General features: G+C 41.2%; 1 protein-coding gene across 4 annotated transcripts in view; it reads right to left on the bottom strand.

Annotated features, from left to right (window-relative positions):
* The window catches only part of khdrbs2 (KH domain containing, RNA binding, signal transduction associated 2), a 91,235-nt gene that overhangs the window by 40,321 nt on the left and 32,705 nt on the right, over positions 1-18,209 (bottom strand). For 3 of the 4 annotated variants that reach the window (XM_080868266.1, XM_080868265.1, XM_080868268.1), the window contains 2 exons: positions 7,069-7,185; positions 1,830-1,976 (listed from right to left, as the gene is read on the bottom strand). In XM_080868266.1, coding sequence (XP_080724392.1) covers positions 1,830-1,976; positions 7,069-7,185 — 264 coding nt within the window. The remainder of the gene's footprint in view (positions 1-1,829; positions 1,977-7,068; positions 7,186-18,209) is intronic. The other variant, XM_080868267.1, reaches the window with a different exon arrangement.

Raw genomic sequence — 18,209 nt, 5'->3', positions numbered from 1 at the left:
GTTGTGTCTTTAAAGACAGCATTGCTAAGCTTGGTTTCTTTACTTGGTTTCGGCTACTAGACACTGCTCAGCTCACTCTGGGTCCACAAAGGCTTCATCCAACTTTTCTTTCACATATGCATGAGTACACCGCAAATACACCTGTAACCATATGTTGCTTTTCACGATTTATCAGAGCACGTCTCTGACAACATGTTTTACAATGCAGCTCCTAATGCATTATGCAGCAATTAAAAAAAAAAATAGCAGGACATGTATATGCCACTCCTCACCTGAGGCGTGAAACATCTGTCACTACTACTACTGACAGATGCCTGCTGTGTTGCATTATGTGCAGTTTATTTGCAAAATCCTAATAATATTCCCGAGGCAGCGGACATGTGCTCTGAAATTGGTACTAAAGTTTTTTTAATGTGATTTTATTGTCATGTGGAGAAGGTGTAAGCTGAATTTTGATGTTGCCTACCTTACTGCGTTGTGTTTTTTTCAAATTTCAGTAAATACGGGGTTTATTTTTCTAACTCAGCGTGAAATTAGTGTTGGAAATGTCTGATTAACTAGCAACATTTAACAGTTTTCTTAATCTTGCATTCATTTTGGATTAAAGGAGCATTTTTGTTAACATCCACCTGCCCAAAATGTACTTCCACGGTAATCATTTTCGGATTACTGCAATTAAAAGCTTCTTTCCCAGGTCATTTTGCAGACAAATCTTTACAAAAGATCTAAAATAACTAACCTAAAATCTCTGAATGAGTGGATATATTAAAAAACAACTAGTCCTATATCACGGCTGGTCCTGTGTACACACTGATTAGCATCAAATAATGCAGTTTACTAAAAAAAAGTAAGAGGGGTCCTTTTTTAGAAGAGATTACTGAGTTTCTCACAGGTGCAAAAATAGGAAACTAAGGGGGAAAAGGCTTAGAAAAGCAGGTTTAAACATAAGCTGCTAAAGGTTCAACTAATTGCTTTGCATGCAACACTTTACAGCACGGGTAAGTTCTCGTGGTTGTTTTGCACCACTTGGTAATGAGTCACATGTTCACAAGTTTGTGTTAGGAGCAGCAAGAATGCACCAAGGAACTGAAAGTGGTAAAATTGTTCCCATCAGTTTTCCCTTTCACCAGCCAACAAACACATAAATAGATTCTCTTGGCTTTTAGCTTAACTTCTGATGGAGTGTTTAACCACTGTTTTCGAGCATTCTCCCTAAAAGCGTGCACACAGAAACATCAGGAGCGGATCTATAATCAGGTACTTCCCTACTGTTTTTTGGCAGACTTTGTGAAGTCATTAGTAGCTGCTTTTGTTCAGTGCGGTATCATCATCCTCCTGGCCCACCAAGACAAAATTCTTGCATGAATATTGGTTCAGTATAGCAAGAAGCATGAACTTCATAAAGCAGACTCATGCAGCACAGCTCCTCTATTAGACTTGTCACATTTGCAAAGCTTGATTAATATTTACAGCTTAAACTCAGCGAGAGTACACAACATGCACATTAATTATTGCTAAGTTCTCCAGGCTAGGTTGCTGGAGTCTTGGAAGTTGTTCCATACTGCACTTTAATTGCTGAATACATTATTTTTCATTTGTAACTAAGGGCATGTAGTGTCGAACGGTAGTTGTAATGCAGAGAAAAGCTTCACGCTCGTATCTTCCTCTTATTTAAACAAACCCCCGATACTGTAAACTCAGTACTGCTGCATGCTAATAAGGGTGATGAAGAAATGGTCAAGTCAGCAGTAAATGCGCTTGTTTGTACTGTACAGGACGGTGTAGGAATAAAAATTACAAAGAAAAATCGTGTAAAGTATTAAACTTACTGGTACTAGGAATTTCTTTATCTCCTCCAAGGCGTGACTCATGCGGGAATAGGCCTCTCCAGGTGGAGCAAAGACCTCAATTAAAACGTGCAGATCGTTACTCAGATGGGCGTATTTGGCCTCCCCGCTTTTCCTTAATTCTTCTTCCTGTAAAAAATAGAAGAGGAAGGGAAGTTTTTTGTGTGTTTTTTTTAGAAATTCACCAAATTAATATCTTTAATATAAATGTTTAATTTGAATAAATCAAGGCGCCATTTATCCTCCCTACAGATGCTGCACATCTGTAAACTGCTTTGGAACGCCACCTCCACCCCAGCTCCTCCTTTTCATGCTTTTTATGTCTTATCTATTGTCACTGATCAGTTCTGTGCCGGGGGCTTCCCATCATTCTCCCTGCCTCAAGCTCCTCGTGTATGCAGATGGAAAAGGGCGGGGAGGTGTGCTCTCCCCGCATTATGCTTTCCACGTCTGCACATGCCAGGCGCGAAGGGGGTCCCTGAACAGAGTCATGCCGCCAGATATCATTTACTTCATGTTGAAGAATGGTCTTTTTATTGTAGTGGTCTTGACTGAAAGAGCACAATACAAGCTTCGGGTTAACACATAGTAATTGCACTACTGCATAAATTGCTGGATTATCAAAGAGCTGTTTGATTAATTATTAATTTTGATATCAGTTTTTTGTTATGTGTTTATTGCAGATTTCAGGGTGGTTGAGGAGCAGGTGTACTAAGCAGGCAGACAGAGTGAGGTCTCCTGGTGGACAGGTGAGGCATTAACCTTTCAATAAATATTCTGAGATGGAAGAGAAAGGTAATGGATTGCCAGAGGAAAATATCCATCAAAATTAAGTTAAATGGGAAAATGAACAAATGCTTGCTGAAGCTATCACACTGATCTCCATTCTTGCTAGAATTCCAGCTGGATGCTTTTCTAGTAGTCATTTCCCCTATCATTGTTAATATTTGGTAAAAGCTGTGGGATATGGAAGTGAGTTTTTGTCAGCTTATGGAGAAAGTCATGCCAGGGAAATAATAACAACCACTGCTTTAAAGCAACGCAGCACTGCACATTTAGCAAAGATGCAGGGCAAAAAGAAAGAATTTCAGGAGAGAAAGTTCAGTTTGGATAGGGCACACTGCGCTGATCTCAATCTTACATTGTGCACCGAAGTAAACATGTTTTCAATACAGACTCCCACACAAAACTCCTCCAGACTCTGTTCACAGGAGCACCTTTAATTCTTCACCCGGGCCCTGCAGAGACCTGCCTTAGGCTTCACACTGACATTAACGGCTTAAAAGATCTGCAGTATAGCTCGGGGCAAGTGGTAACTGTGTTTTAAAAGGAGCGTTAAATCAATTCCACATTTAACAAATAATCAGAAGTGATGTGAGGCCTTTTTTCTACTTGTACTAGTTACAAACGCAGCGGCTGCATTCTGAACAATGTACAGAATATTCAGTCATGTCAGAATAAAGACTGACTAAGGATTTTTTTTTAAACCTGTTTTCATTCATCCTTCGCTGCAACAGTTGGGTATTGAGTGCTTTTCTCAAGGACACCTTGATGGTGGCTGTTAAGAGAAGTGAGAGTGCCACTCATGCACTTTACTTTATCAGCCAATCTGGGGCTTCAAACTTTTGTCCTTGCATCACAGAGCCGATGCCTTCCCTCTGGGAGAAGCCGGCTTTAATTAAAAATTTCTCCCAAGATGTCATCATTTTTCACTTTCTCTGTCAGCGAGCCTAGGTTATTGTGTATCTGATCAAAACATGCATGTGGGCAGACCAATCTGTCTGCAAGCTGGTACAGTAATTTGTCCCTGAAACGCTAGATAGCGTGACTGCCTGCTTAATTGAAGCTATTGTGTGGTTCACTGCTGTAAGGATTATATGTTGTGTATATAAACAATATTCTGTCCTGCCTGCGGTGTTAACCTTGACTACCAGGAAATAGTCTGGAACCAGAGAGGTGAAATAAGGACTTTTCAACTCTATGATTAAGCACCACATAAACTCTTACTTGTACACGAAGTGTAATATTGAGCATATGGTTTAATATTAGCTTGTGAGGTGCTCTTGTGAAAATGTTCCCAGCCTACCCTCCTTACCCTACTGCTGGGCTGATGCTTCTAAATGTGGAACTGGATAAGGTGGCAGAAATGTGTGTAGGCAATGTGCTTTTGAATGTAATAGGGCTTTGGCGGCGTCTGCTCGACACTGCCTTGTGGCCAGATGCCTTGAAAGGCTGCCAGCCTTTCACTCAGGACCTCTGGGAGCCAGTCTCATCACAGAATGCCTCAGACTTGCCTAGACCGTACACAAAATCAATACCCCTCAGATAACACCAAGCAAAATCAGATCATTATGTAGCCATTGTTGGTAAGAGTCAACTGTTAAGAGTCTATTATTGTCCTGTGTGCTGGGTGAATACAGCCGGGGACTTTATAAGGACAAGGACTAGAAAAACAACACGTGTCTTCCTCAAGATGAATTTCCATGTCAGCGACATAGCAGGGGACATAGTGAACATTAAAATTGCCGCTTGCTCAGTATAACAATCTCAGCAAAGCATGCAGGTAAATGAACTGTTATGTTGCTGACAGTTTGACTGTTATTAACATTTTAGTGCCTCTTTACTTAATTTAGCACACCAAAGACAAGTTAATGTAGCACATGAGCAAACTCAATGGACTTAGTGGCAGTAAGCCAAAATTGTAAATGAACTCCTGCACCAGCCAAGGTACATCCAAGAATTAGATGGTGCAAAAAAAATATCCTCATCTCAGTGCCTTCAAAAGGAAGACTTTCCATCTCACCATTAGGTCCATAAAAGGTCACTTTTATTGTATTAATTTCTATTTACAATACAAAGTTTAAACACTTATTACTTAGTCTCAGTTATTCAGTTATATAAATTTTCTGTAACTGATATTTGGTATTATCACACAGAAAATGACTGATTTCATCTATTCTGCAGATAATCTCAATCTATTTGGTCCATTTTAAAAAAAAATGTGTTTGCATGTATAGCATTAATATTGATCTTGGTAAAATAAATATTAATAACTGCATGTGTCTTGTATTAATAATGCTGTTTCCAGACATGTACTGCAGAGCTGAACATATCTAGACATTACCTGACTCGAGGTGCATGTGAGAATCATAACGTCTAATGCAGCCAGACTGGACGTTAGCCTCTCAGCTCTCTAATAAAAACACTGTGTGATGTTAGACTGTGCTGATGTGCGAATAGAGCAGCTAACTGTCTGGTGCATTCATCTCCAGCAGGTGACCATCACGTGTGCACGCTCTATCCTGACAGCTTGTCTAAATCACACTACTGAGTTTTTTTAAAATGGTAGGACTCTGTGTGAAACAGGCTATTTTCTGCTGCGTGTTATCTTAAAAGAAAGTGTGAAAAAAAAATCAAACTTGTTCATGTCTAAAAACAGAAGCTTCTTTAGTTTGGGCATACATGGCTAAGTACATATCAAGATCATCCTAAAACTCCTATACTGAAAATCTAAGGGTCACAGCATAACTTCAGCTGGACATGCTTAAATTATTTTAAGCATCAGTCTGTGTGTATGTAGATGCAAGTATATGATCTAAAGGCTGCGTAATACACGTATTCATAACCTTAATCAGAACAGTTATTAAATGGACTGTATATAATTTACACAGATGAACATTAGAACAGATTTGTTTGAGGGGTTTAAGTCTCTCTGGTCCTGCGATTACGTTATTGATGATAACATAATTACATAATCATATGTAATTAATTAAACATAATTACATTTACTGTTCCAGTGGCATTTATTGGAAGTTCATGTTTTTATCTTTCTGTTAAATATCAACAGAATCCAAATCACTTTTATTGTGTACACACAAAAGAAATTGATCTCCCGTTTCTTTGCTGCACTCAATGGACTTAACACAATAGACAAACAGACAATAACAATACGTGTTCTTCTTTGAGGACTTGACAGTATGTATGTAGTATATAGAATATACAACATACAGTATATACAGCGTGCTTTTGTAGCAGGTATGGTGGCTGTTTAGTACAGACACCATGTGAGCGATTTAAGTGTTGATCAGAGTGACAGCCTGTGGAAAGAAACTGTACAGACGTCTGGTTGTTTTGGTGCTCAGTGCTCTGCAGCACCAATCAGAGGGGAAGAGTTGGAGGTGGCCGTGTTCAGGGTGTGCTCATTTCCTGATTCTGGATTTTTTTTTATAAGCCCTGAATGGAGGGCAAGGTGACACTGGTGATTTTTTTCTGCAGTCCTGACTGTCCGTTGTAGTGTGTTCTTGTCCTGCTTTGTGGGTGATCCAAACTAAACAGTGATGTATGTGCTGAAAACCCCTGCTGCTAAGTGCTCCTCCATGTTCACAGGTTGTTCTCTAACTATGCCTGTCTGCTATATGTTCCTGAGGAAGTGCTCTCCAAAGACACTTAAGAACTTGTTTTTGCACATAACTGCGAGCTGCAAACAAAGCTATGGGAATGCTGACAGTGAAAGGAAACAGCAGTGTTGGACAGCCAAACTTTATGCAGCATGCTATAAGCTACACGAGTTCAATAAACCTGAAGAAAGCTGTAAATTCGAATAACAAATGTCTTGTAAAAAAAGAGGGAAAAAAGTGTAAAAAATGAAATCAGTTAAAGCCTCTGTAAAGTTGCTCCAACAGCCTTTGCACTGTTTTGCCCTCAATATGTACTCGATGTATTGAAATGCAGCTCTAGTTTCACCAAAGAGGCGATAAGGCTGAAAGTCTTTTGTCATGTCTGAATGTCTGAATCAGAGGCTACAGTAATAATAGCAATGTAACTCTAGAGCAGCACAGTGCGACCTGTTATGAGCGTGAATACCAGATCCAGCAGGCTGTCTGTGTACACGCTCGGATAAGTTTGGCTCCAGGGGACCACATGTCAGCAGAATAAATGACTTTGGCAAAGAGATTCATTACTTTGCCTTCATAATTGACGATTACAGAATATGCTATTAAACAACACAGAAAAACATTCCCATTTTTCGCCTACATATGTTTGTCAAGTGAAAGCTATTAATTTTATTCTGGGTGTTATTCATCTCAGTTACTGCTCAGATGGTGTTGGTTAAAATATTCCACTGTGCTTTTGGTAGGATTTCAAGAGCTTTGTCTTTGTAAATATTTATCTTTGATCAGCCAAACAGCTATATCTCAGCACCAATCGATAGACGCCTTACCTTGTCTTTATCTCTCATGGACCCTTTGCCAAGGATGGACATCTTCACTCCTGTCTCCTCTTGTAATCGTTTCATAGAATTTCCCCGTGGTCCCAGCAGCTTCCCTACAAAATTAAACTATGCAAGAGGAGAATAATGGCAATGAGAGACCTTATCAGAGTGTCCTGCATACCTAAGAAGAGAATTAATAGTTAAAAAGCTGATTTATATTTCCATATAACTGTTTTCTAAGCATCCTCTCTTTTTACGTGCTGCATGTAAAAGGGATTTGATCTTTTCAGAGAAAAGGTTAACCATGAAAGATCACCGCTGGCCATTAGTTATCTATTATCGATATAACCTCACATTCCACTGATCATTTATCATGTGAGAAAAAGCTGAAATGTAGCCTGTAATAAATCAATATAATGGTGCTCTGTGTGTAGCACATTAAAGGTAAATGCAACTCTCATCTTCATTCCAGCATATGTGTCTGTCCTGTGCTTGCTCCATGCCCTCGATAGTCATGCGTCTTAGTGGCGTCATCGAAGTCATGCTAAGAGAAAGGAAACGAATGGGAACATGGACTCAAACCAATAATATTCCTGAGACTGTTCCAGAGGTCAGTGCTGAGATAAAGTCAGAAATAATGACTTTCTTCCCAGTGGGAAATTAAGTAATACTATCCTGATGACAAACTATTAGATTAAAGCCTTGGGGCTATCATTTCCCTCTTACTGTGCACCAGCTAGTGTTCATACTGAGAAAAGTAACTCTGGGTAGCCACAACACTGCTGAGATTACCAGTTATTAAAAGGTAAAACTCATAACGCGACTGCAGTGAGTCTGGCAGTTTTTGAAAACATGGGTGGGGATGACTATTAACACTACTTAACACACAATTTTTAATTGTTAAAAAACCCAGCTTCGACTTTCAAATGTTTCCTGTTAGGTGAGATTAAAAGTAGACCACCTCCGGAGTTGAACAGGTGGTCAGCCGCCTACTGCAACACACTCTGTCCAGCCCTAAAATGACATTAACCTTTTCACAAAGCAGGTTCTCCTACCGTGAGAAGAGCTCATAACCTTACTGCCAGCTGTGTGCAGCTGCTGCAACGCAACTCCAATAACTGCTCGCTCAGCTTATTCAACCTAAAGTGTCCCGTCAATTTATGAAACAGACACTAATTTTCCATCTATCTTGTGCCGGGCTGACTTATTTTAATGAACATCATTAACACCACAAGTGAATGCCACAACCAGGATTTTGAGGCGCCAGGGGATGTGTATATGAAGAAAAAAAAATCTGCTGTCCTTGCCTGTCCTCTGATCTGAATGATTAAGGCGCCTTTGTGGATGCCTTTCTTCAGCTGCTTTGACAGGACTATCCTATAGCTGGCAGGGAGCTGGAGAGCAGATGGTCGTTGTGGCTACATCGGGAAGCCGCTCGCTGGGTGGTAGGAGAAGAGTGGCCTGTTTTCATTAAGCTAATGAATGTCTGGAGCCATTCTGCTGCTCCATGGTGAGCAATTTGAGCTTCGGAAAGGGGTATGGTTCAGTGTTAAATGAGGTTTGAAATGATTCTATATACCCCCTATAGTCTTAACACTGATAAGTGTGCAGATATTAGAAGGAAGGGTGTTGTGCATGCAACAATTAAGCGCAAAGACATTTCAAACATTGAACAAATACTCGATGATAAAATGGCTGGAATGAAACCCTTGTTTGTACTGTATGCTGTATTGCACACTCTGGGTCTTCTTTTTCTTTTCTTCTGAAAACCAAATTTTAATGTTTTGGTCTCCATACTGATTCTAAAATACGAAGCTCTGCGCTGTGTAACCTTACAAGTTCACAGGGTATAACGAAAAAGGTGAAGATTGAGTTGGACACAGCTTACAAATGTAGCTGAATAAAGCACTTTTCAAAAGCACCTCAGTGTGTCTGTTTCGTGGTTGTGCTTCCTTCAGTGGCCTGCATCTGCAAACAAACAGTCTGAAGACACATGTGTAGCATTGTTTTTTAACTGGCTTGCCTTTTGTAATGGCATCTCAGTATTTGCAGCATGTTTCATTGTGTTGCAAATGCGCTGTCAAACTGATGAATGTACGTCTCAGCCGTCTTGTGTTTTGCCTATTTGCATACATTTTTCTAAAGGAGAACTCCATCAAGAATTAATCCAACAGAGGTGTGTGAGCAAACAACAAAGTTCTGTGTGGCTCCACAAGGTGCTACAGTTAATAAGGCACCTCACTAGAGGCCCCCTGGTTTTTTAGGCTGTCCATCAATGCTACACGGGTGCGATGCTACATTGGTGGGTAAGTCTTAAGCTGCGCTCTCAAAGCTAGGACACCCTGCAGGCACAGGTAATCCCCACAGTAATATATGTAATACACATCAGTTCTTCCTTTCCCAGTTTTACAAACAAGATCATCCCAGCTTCAGCTTCTGTACCGTATGTTCCTAAACTCCAACTTTTATTTTAAAGATGTCAGTAAACACAGATGTTTCTGTGTTAAATGATTTAAAAAATGTTGACACAACAAGAAATGCCTGTGAGTTTTCATTTAAAAAAAAAAGGGGTTATTTTCTGTTCACACTTTTTGGTTGTTGTGTTTGTGTTTGTTACGTTCCCCCCGAAAGGGTCTAGGCATGTGAGTGAGGGGACCAGTAACAAATGAGTCCAGAACAGAATGAAAGGAAAACAGACCAGTGTTTTCAGTAAATAAAATAGTCTTTATTATAGATCATTTTAACATAAAGAGCCGGCAACGCCGTTTTACCAATAACACTTGGAAAAAAGAGAAAAAAGGGTTGCAACAACAAAGAACACAATAACCAAACAAAAACTCCACACCACGAGGAGGTACTTCCAGGGGCCCACAAGCTCACCCTGTCACTAACAGCAGCTGGCTTTGCTGCTGCCAAGGCTCACAAGCCCACACTACTCACGCAAAGCAGCTATGCTGTTTCCACAACTCCACACTTTGAGCAGGTTACCCACACACAACGCAGAGACACCAGAGAACACCCCACACCCTGCTCACAGCTCATCCCCAGCTTATATGACCTCCGAGAGGTGATTGCTGACTGGGCCCAGGTGGTAAATGAGTCCAATGAGCAGCAGCTGTGTCCTGGGGAGAGAGAAGAGCAAGAGAGAGACGGGGGGTGGAGCAAAAGAGGAGGAGGCGGAGAAAAACACCACGCCCACACAAGGGCAGTATCAGGAGGCCCAGCTAGGGCCGTAACACCCCCTCCCATAATTACAAACCAGTGGTTTGTCATAGAACGTCCTACCCAGCTTTTAAACATATCACCTACCATCCACCATAATAACGGTTAGGCATACCCTGCCGAATCTGCCAAGACCTTTTTGATGGGTTGAAAACACTGCACGGGGTTGGCTCAAGTCCCTCAACATAGTGTCCCAAATGACAGCCAAATGTTTTTTGAGCCATCACATATGGAGAACCCATCAGGCAGCTAGAAGGCCTTACAGCAACACTTCTCTGACGCTTCTTCGCTAGGTCATGGCAAAAGGCATGCTGGTTAGCCAGAGGTGCAGGTTGAAATGGTTGTGTCACACACAATCTATCACACTGTAGGTCATCTGGACCCGAGAGACCGTCATCAGGTGGCAGATTACAATTAGTTGATCTCTGACAGTGACCAAATGACACCACTGAGCAATTATGCTCCAACTGTTGCCTAGGACTGGCAACTTTGTCGGTTTGTGAACCACAGTTCACTCTTTTGAAAGCAGATCGATTTTGCTTTGAGTTTGCTTTCAAACAGTGAGCAATCAGGTGGCCAGGTTTGTGGCAGAAGAAACAGAGCTTTGTTTTGGCTCTTGAAACCACACCTGTATCGGCTTTGTTAGCTGGCACACTCCTAACTCTCAAGACTGACTGTTTCTGTTTGTAGGCTCCACAATTTGCTATTAAATGGCCAGACTTTAAACAAAAAAAACACTTTCGTTTCACACTGGAATGGGACACAAGTACCTCACCCTTTCGGTACTGTGTAGCTGGCACATCACTAACCTTCACTAGGTCATCGCGTCGGTCGTGCTTAATGACACTGGTTTTATGGATGAGGGCAAACTCATCAGCCAGTGTTGCAGCATGCTGTAATGAGGAAACCTTCTGTTCACTGATATATACCGCGATGCGCTCAGCAATGCAGTTCTTAAATTCCTCTATGAGCATTAGTTCCCGGATCGAAGCCAGGTCAGTGGCTTTGCAGGCCGCACACCACCGATCGAAAAGAACACCTTTTTCCCTGGCGAAATCAAGATAGGACTGACCCTGACCTCTTCTCAACCCCCGGAAACGCTGCCTATCGGCTTCTGGGACCAGCTCATAGGCCAGCAGGATAGCCCTTTTCAGCTTGTCATAGTCCAAGCTGTCCTCAGCTGACAACGAGGAACAAACTTCTTGAGCCTTACCCGCCAGCTTACATTGGAGCAAGATGGCCCATGAATCCCGTGGCCAGTGCAAGGCCGTGGCTATTCGTTCAAACGACTCGAAGTAGCTGTCGACCTCAGTGTCACGGAACATCGGAACCAGACGACTGTTATTCCCTACGTCAAACGGGGTGTCCGCCTGACGAATGGAGGCGGTCGAAGGAAGGGAAACCTGCCGGAGTTCCAGCTGTCGCAACCTCACAGCTGTCTCTGCCTCCACCTCCACCTTCATCAGCTCAACCTCCCTAGCCCTAGCCAGTTCCGCGTCCAAACGCCTAAGCTCTAGCTCCCTTTTCAGCTGGAACTCTCTCTCACGCTGCTCCTTCTCCAGCTGGAGACGAGCCAGACGGACACGGAGCATAGCATCCAGCTTCGAGCCTTCACCTGATTCAATGGAGAGGGGTTCGAAGCGAGGCACTGTCATGGGTTTGTCCTCAGGCAGCCCCTGATCAACAGGTGTCGACACCAATGGACCTACAGCTTGAGCTGGCGCCTGCAGAACGGGCTGAGACGCTGCACCACGCTCACCCTTAAACACTGCAATATCAAAGGTAGCCATTGACTCTAAAACAAAAACTACCTGAGGCTAACAATAACAACAAAGAAGCACCACCTCCAATACACAAATGAGAAACAGGCGGGAAAAGTGTGGCCACAGGTTAACCAATAAATAAAAATACCGCCAACCCTCTCCCCAGACCTGCCTACTAAAATCTTAGCCTAGTTAGCTTCTGGAGTGTACCAGGCTCGAGGCAACTTTAAAGGCTAAGCGTCAAGTGCACAAAGCACCGACAAGCCTACCCCCGACAGGGAACTAATCCCCACCCGGGATGACTCCGAAAATAACAAAGAAAAAATAAAAAAAATGAGTGCCCGAAGGAGGAGCTTACGCTCAGCTAGACACTCCCCTTTGCTAACTGGAGAGAGACCGCAGCAGATACAATACAACTAAACAAGCCACCGGCAAACAACTCACTAAAACTCAATTGCTGTTCCTTCCATTCATATCCCGGATGAGCCCCCACTTTGTTACGTTCCCCCCGAAAGGGTCTAGGCATGTGAGTGAGGGGACCAGTAACAAATGAGTCCAGAACAGAATGAAAGGAAAACAGACCAGTGTTTTCAGTAAATAAAATAGTCTTTATTATAGATCATTTTAACATAAAGAGCCGGCAACGCCGTTTTACCAATAACACTTGGAAAAAAGAGAAAAAAGGGTTGCAACAACAAAGAACACAATAACCAAACAAAAACTCCACACCACGAGGAGGTACTTCCAGGGGCCCACAAGCTCACCCTGTCACTAACAGCAGCTGGCTTTGCTGCTGCCAAGGCTCACAAGCCCACACTACTCACGCAAAGCAGCTATGCTGTTTCCACAACTCCACACTTTGAGCAGGCAAGGCTCACAAGCCCACACTACTCACACAAAGCAGCTATGCTGTTTCCACAACTCCACACTTTGAGCAGGTTACCCACACACAACGCAGAGACACCAGAGAACACCCCACACCCTGCTCACAGCTCATCCCCAGCTTATATGACCTCCGAGAGGTGATTGCTGACTGGGCCCAGGTGGTAAATGAGTCCAATGAGCAGCAGCTGTGTCCTGGGGAGAGAGAAGAGCAAGAGAGAGACGGGGGTGGAGCAAAAGAGGAGGAGGCGGAGAAAAACACCACGCCCACACAAGGGCAGTATCAGGAGGCCCAGCTAGGGCCGTAACACACACCAAATGTGAAAGCTGCCTTCATCAGTGACTGAGACCTGACATTGGATTCTTCGTCACCTTTGCAGACTTGTAAATCAAAGGATGAAAATGTGTGAACCAAGAGTGATCCCAAACATGGAAAACTTGGAAGCAACGGGGAATTATATGCACTGTATTAGTTTAATCCTGGTGAGCTGCACAACTTAATGTCTCCAGCTTGACAACTACCAAATCCTGTAGAAAAGGTTTTGTAATTTTAAAGCATCACATTTAAATGAATGAATGAGTGAATGAATGAATTAGAAGGTCTGATTATATGGGGAATACCACATATGTACATTATTCATAACAATACTGCCACTGTTGTCTATAAGGGGCTGGACTGATTTGGTGAAATCACTCCTGCTGGCTTTTGCCTTTTATGTTTTTTTTATGACGTCCTATGTTTCCTACAATGCTGAGATCTTTGTACACTTAAAACAGACCCATTTGTGAGTGCAGACCAAAGGTCTTTTTTCCATACATTCAAAAAATAATGACACTTTGAAAATACATTACAAGTTCATTTTTATGCTCCTAAATTTAAAGTAATAAATGTGATTATATGAGAAAAGCTAAATAAAAGGCAAACATCAAAGGAGGCACTCAGCGCCCTCCTGATGTTTCCCCTCATATTTATTTATTAATTTTATATATTTTTAAGTGCTAAAGCAGCTTGTTTCCATTCTTCAGTATAAGGTCAGTTCCAAGGGAAGAATACTGACATTTTGCACCTTGTCGAACCACTGTGGCATTGCATATCTAATAACAAAACAACTTTTTAGCTTTCAGGTTGGAAAATTTGTTGCCCTTTTATGCAGTGCACTGGGGCCAGTCAAGATCAGCAGATGTCCTGAGGGCACTCACTGCCAGGTTAGTGAGCTGTGGTACTGGGGAAGTCCAGGTCCTCTCTGTTAGGAGGATTAAAGCTTTAGGTAGAGGTTTATGCTTTAATGACAGCTTGGGATGACTGGGCTGCGAGCGTGTCAGATGAGTGTGTCCTATCAGCCCCACGGACATTAAAGGAAGCAGATGAGTGGTTGTTTGGGGAGCAGTGTGGCAAGGGGAGGACACCTGGTGAGCTTTTCAGAAGGGCAACACAGTCAAAAGCCAGACGTGTTGAACAGAGGTTGTCTGTAAATGTTAATGCTAATCAGTCATTTCTGTCGTGTATCTACAACTTTTGTCTAAAAAATGAATAAAAAAAGAAAAAACATAGATACAGACCGTCTTTAGGTGACATGAGACATGTGATACAAGTCATACTTCAAGCTGGATTTTCTAAATATTTACAGTGAAATACTTGGAATAGTTCATCACAATAGAAATGCAATATTTTCCATTCATATATATAAATTCTGGAATGTGAAATAAACAACATGCTGCGATCTAAAAGACAGCTGAGAAACAAAGTCATTGACATCTAACTGTGTGGAAAGGGTTACAAAGTCATTTCTAAAGCTTTGAGGACTCCAGAGAACCACAGTGAGAGCCATTATCCACAAATGGAAAACAACTGGAACAGTGGTAAAGCTTCCCAGGAGTTGCCGGCCTACCAAAATTAATCCAAGAGTGCACTGACGACAGTCAAACATGGTGGTGGTAGCATGATGGTGTGGGGCTGGACGACTTGCTGTTATTGATGGAACCATGAATTCTGCTCTCTACCTCAAAATCCTGAAGGACAACTTCCAGCTATCAGTTTGTGCCCTGCACAATGATACAAAACATACCAGCAAGTCTATTCTGAATGGCTAAAAATTGAATTATGACTGAATTATGACAATACTCCAAAGAAAAGTGGTCCAAAACGCCTCCACAGCAATATGAGACTTAAGTCACTGTAAAAGCTTGGTTACAGTTCTTGTTGGTAAAATGAGTTATTATTTTAATGAGGGAAATTACTTATTCACATAGGGTCACAAAGATTTGGATAGGTTTTTCCCTTAGTAAAAGATAAGCTAATTTAAAGGCTTTATTTTAAATTTACTCGGGTTAATTTTGTTTAATAATAACATATCTGTGATGAACTGAAACATTTAAGTGTGACAAATATGCAAAAAACCTAAGGAAGAGGGAAAGAACAAAGACTAACAAGTTCACACAAACCCAGCTCCCTTCTCGCAAGTCTATAACAGCTCCATGGCTTTTAAATAAGAAATACAAGTTGTTCTCTGAAGCTTAGTTTAGAATAAAGTGTGGAGGTTTCTTAAAATGAGAATAACATCCAGTTCATTTAAAATTCACAGTGTATTGAAGTGAAAACAAGAGAAAGACAAGTTTTTACTACTAATTAAATGTTAACTATTTAACATTACAAAGCTTTTCTGGTCTTTTGCAGCTGAAATAAAAATTACCTTATAAATGATCTGTTACTAAAACTGTAGTTTTGTAGTATCATCAGTTAAACTGAAATAATTTGCAAACCACTGCATTCTGTTTTTATTCATATTTTACACAGTGTCACAACTTATTTGGAAATAAATGGGGTTGCATTTCCCTCTTCTTTAGTTTTGTTTGCATATTTGTCACACTTGAATGTTTCAGTTCATCACAGACATTTTACTTATTCAGCGTACTGAGAGCTTTACAAACCACACTCAAGATGAAACAAAACGAGAGCGCATGGTGAACACTTTCACTGTGTTTCACTGCACATTAACACAAATCTTCATACAAGGTTTGTGTTAATGACATTAATGCAACGTATTATGGCAGTTAGTGAATCCAGGCCAACAACTAACTAATGGGATAATTAATCAGTAATAGCTTCTTGGACTAAAAACACTATTTGGTTGCATCCAGCAGACTTTAATTAGCATTAGCGACAACTTGCAGCCATGCTTGTGTCTATCAAATGAAACCAAAAGCAGTATTCACTGTCAGTTTTGCTTTAGTTTGGTATCGAATAACTTAGGCTCTTTAGCTGCTAATTGCCTGGCTGTGCTCACCAGCTGCATTCTAACTTTATCTGATGAGTGCTAACAGGCATCTAGCAAAGAATGGGTTTATCTGTGTTTTGTCACTAAAATATCCGCCTGGTGAAATAAACAGGAAAGATGAGAGCGTGAATCAGCAAAGTAAAACTGGGCTTTGAAAGCAAAAATGAGCTGACAGATACTAAAATGCTCTGTAGTGATGAAGGGGGGAAACAGTGTGAAGTTCTCTGTGAGCTCATTGATATGATTTGTTCTATTCTATTGATTAGACCATTGATTGAAAAGGCAACAGAGTTGTTTTCCAAACATTTATTAATTTTTATTGTTCGATTTGGAGCCAGAAGTGATATTGCAAGGGATGGATCTGAGGAATGGCACACACAGCCCAAAGCACACCTATTTTTAATACCTACTTTACTTTAAATGTGGCTATACTTTACAAATTAATGTCATCCTAAATAATTTCAAGCGACTGGTGACTGAGTATTATTAGAAAATTGTTTACCGAGGTCTCAAGTCAAGCGAGGATGAGGGCCATTTTTTCACAGACATCGATAGAAACTGGCTTCTTTTTGAAGCCCCCTGAATTTCCCCTGCTGGCTTTAAAGCTAATATTGAAGGCTGCATCTATCTTTTATACAGGCTGTGCCTTCTTGCAGATATCTATCCATTACAATTTGCATGAGATTCCTATAGTGCATTTCATTTTGAGATAATAGTGTCAATCAACAGCATACTGTGGATTTTTTTTTTTTTGCCATATCCAGATATTTCACTTGATTCTGTCACATTTCTAAAAACGAAGGCATTATGTAGGGGAGAGCGGGGTAAGTTGTCACACGGGTAAGTTGTCACACTGTTCATAACTCCAACACTAGAGGCTCTATCTCAAAAATGAAATAGCCACTTTGTGTGACTTCTTCTTCTATAGTCAACCTCCTGTTCACATGTGGTCAAGACTGCTCTAATCTGAGGTGAGCACATCTTTTTTATTTTTTTGACCTAAAAGGAAAAATAAATCACTTTAAATTTTCTTCAGTACAACTTTGTTAGGTATAGATGTTACAGATTATTATTTTACACAAAATAGAGGAGACATTAACGTGTCTTTTGATACTTCAGCTGATGTGCTATGTTGAGCTAACCCTGACATTTAGCCAAAATTAGCATAAATGTCAGTTTGGGGCAAGTTGTCTCATTAACTTTGGGGCAAGTCGTCACATGTGACAACTTGCCCCAGTACAAATAAATGCTCCAAAAAATTGTGATATTGTAATTCATTTGTATTTGTAATAAGGTTTTTGAAGAAAGGAAGGAGAGGCAGGAATTAAGGAAGGAAGGAAGAAAGTAAGATGGTTCGAAATTATCAACGAAAGACAGAGCGTGGCAGAACACCACCTGACATTATGTTAAAGGCAGTCAGGCAGGTAAAGATGCAGAACAAATCAATCACAAGTACAGCAAAGGATTTTGACATAAATTACCGCACTGCAATTACTGACAGCGGACTACCAACTCCAGAGGACATCCAGCCATATCCAAAAGCTGGCCGCCGAAAACCATCCAGCAAAGGAAGAAAACGATGCAAATCAGCAATTCTAACCGACACGCCAGTGAAGCAGCAACTAGAAAAAGAAAAGAATAAGGCTGAATCTAGCAAAAAGCTGTTTCAAAAGAGGGACGCGAGGGGGGAAAACATCTGGACCTATGAAGAACAACGCAGCTAAAAGAAGAAAAATAATTCAAGAGTCATCATCAGATGATGAAGAGTGCTTCTGCCTTGTCTGTGTGGAGCCATTTTCAAACAGTCGTCCAAAAGAGACCTGGGTAAAATGCGTGAAATGCAACAAATGGGCCCATGATGCTTGCACCTCAGGCCAGGCAATTTATGTGTTCCAGAATTGTGACTATGAAGTTGAGTCTGATTAATCAGAAATAGGGCATCTGTTTTGTTCAGAGGATAAACATGTTAAGTAAAGCAAGTTATTTGCAGCATTCCATTCAGTTATGA

The sequence above is a fragment of the Rhamphochromis sp. 'chilingali' genome (genome assembly GCF_963969265.1).
Source record: "Rhamphochromis sp. 'chilingali' genome assembly, chromosome: 20".
Lineage (NCBI taxonomy): Eukaryota > Metazoa > Chordata > Actinopteri > Cichliformes > Cichlidae > Rhamphochromis > Rhamphochromis sp. 'chilingali'.
This window is presented reverse-complemented; position numbering and strand designations above follow the sequence as displayed.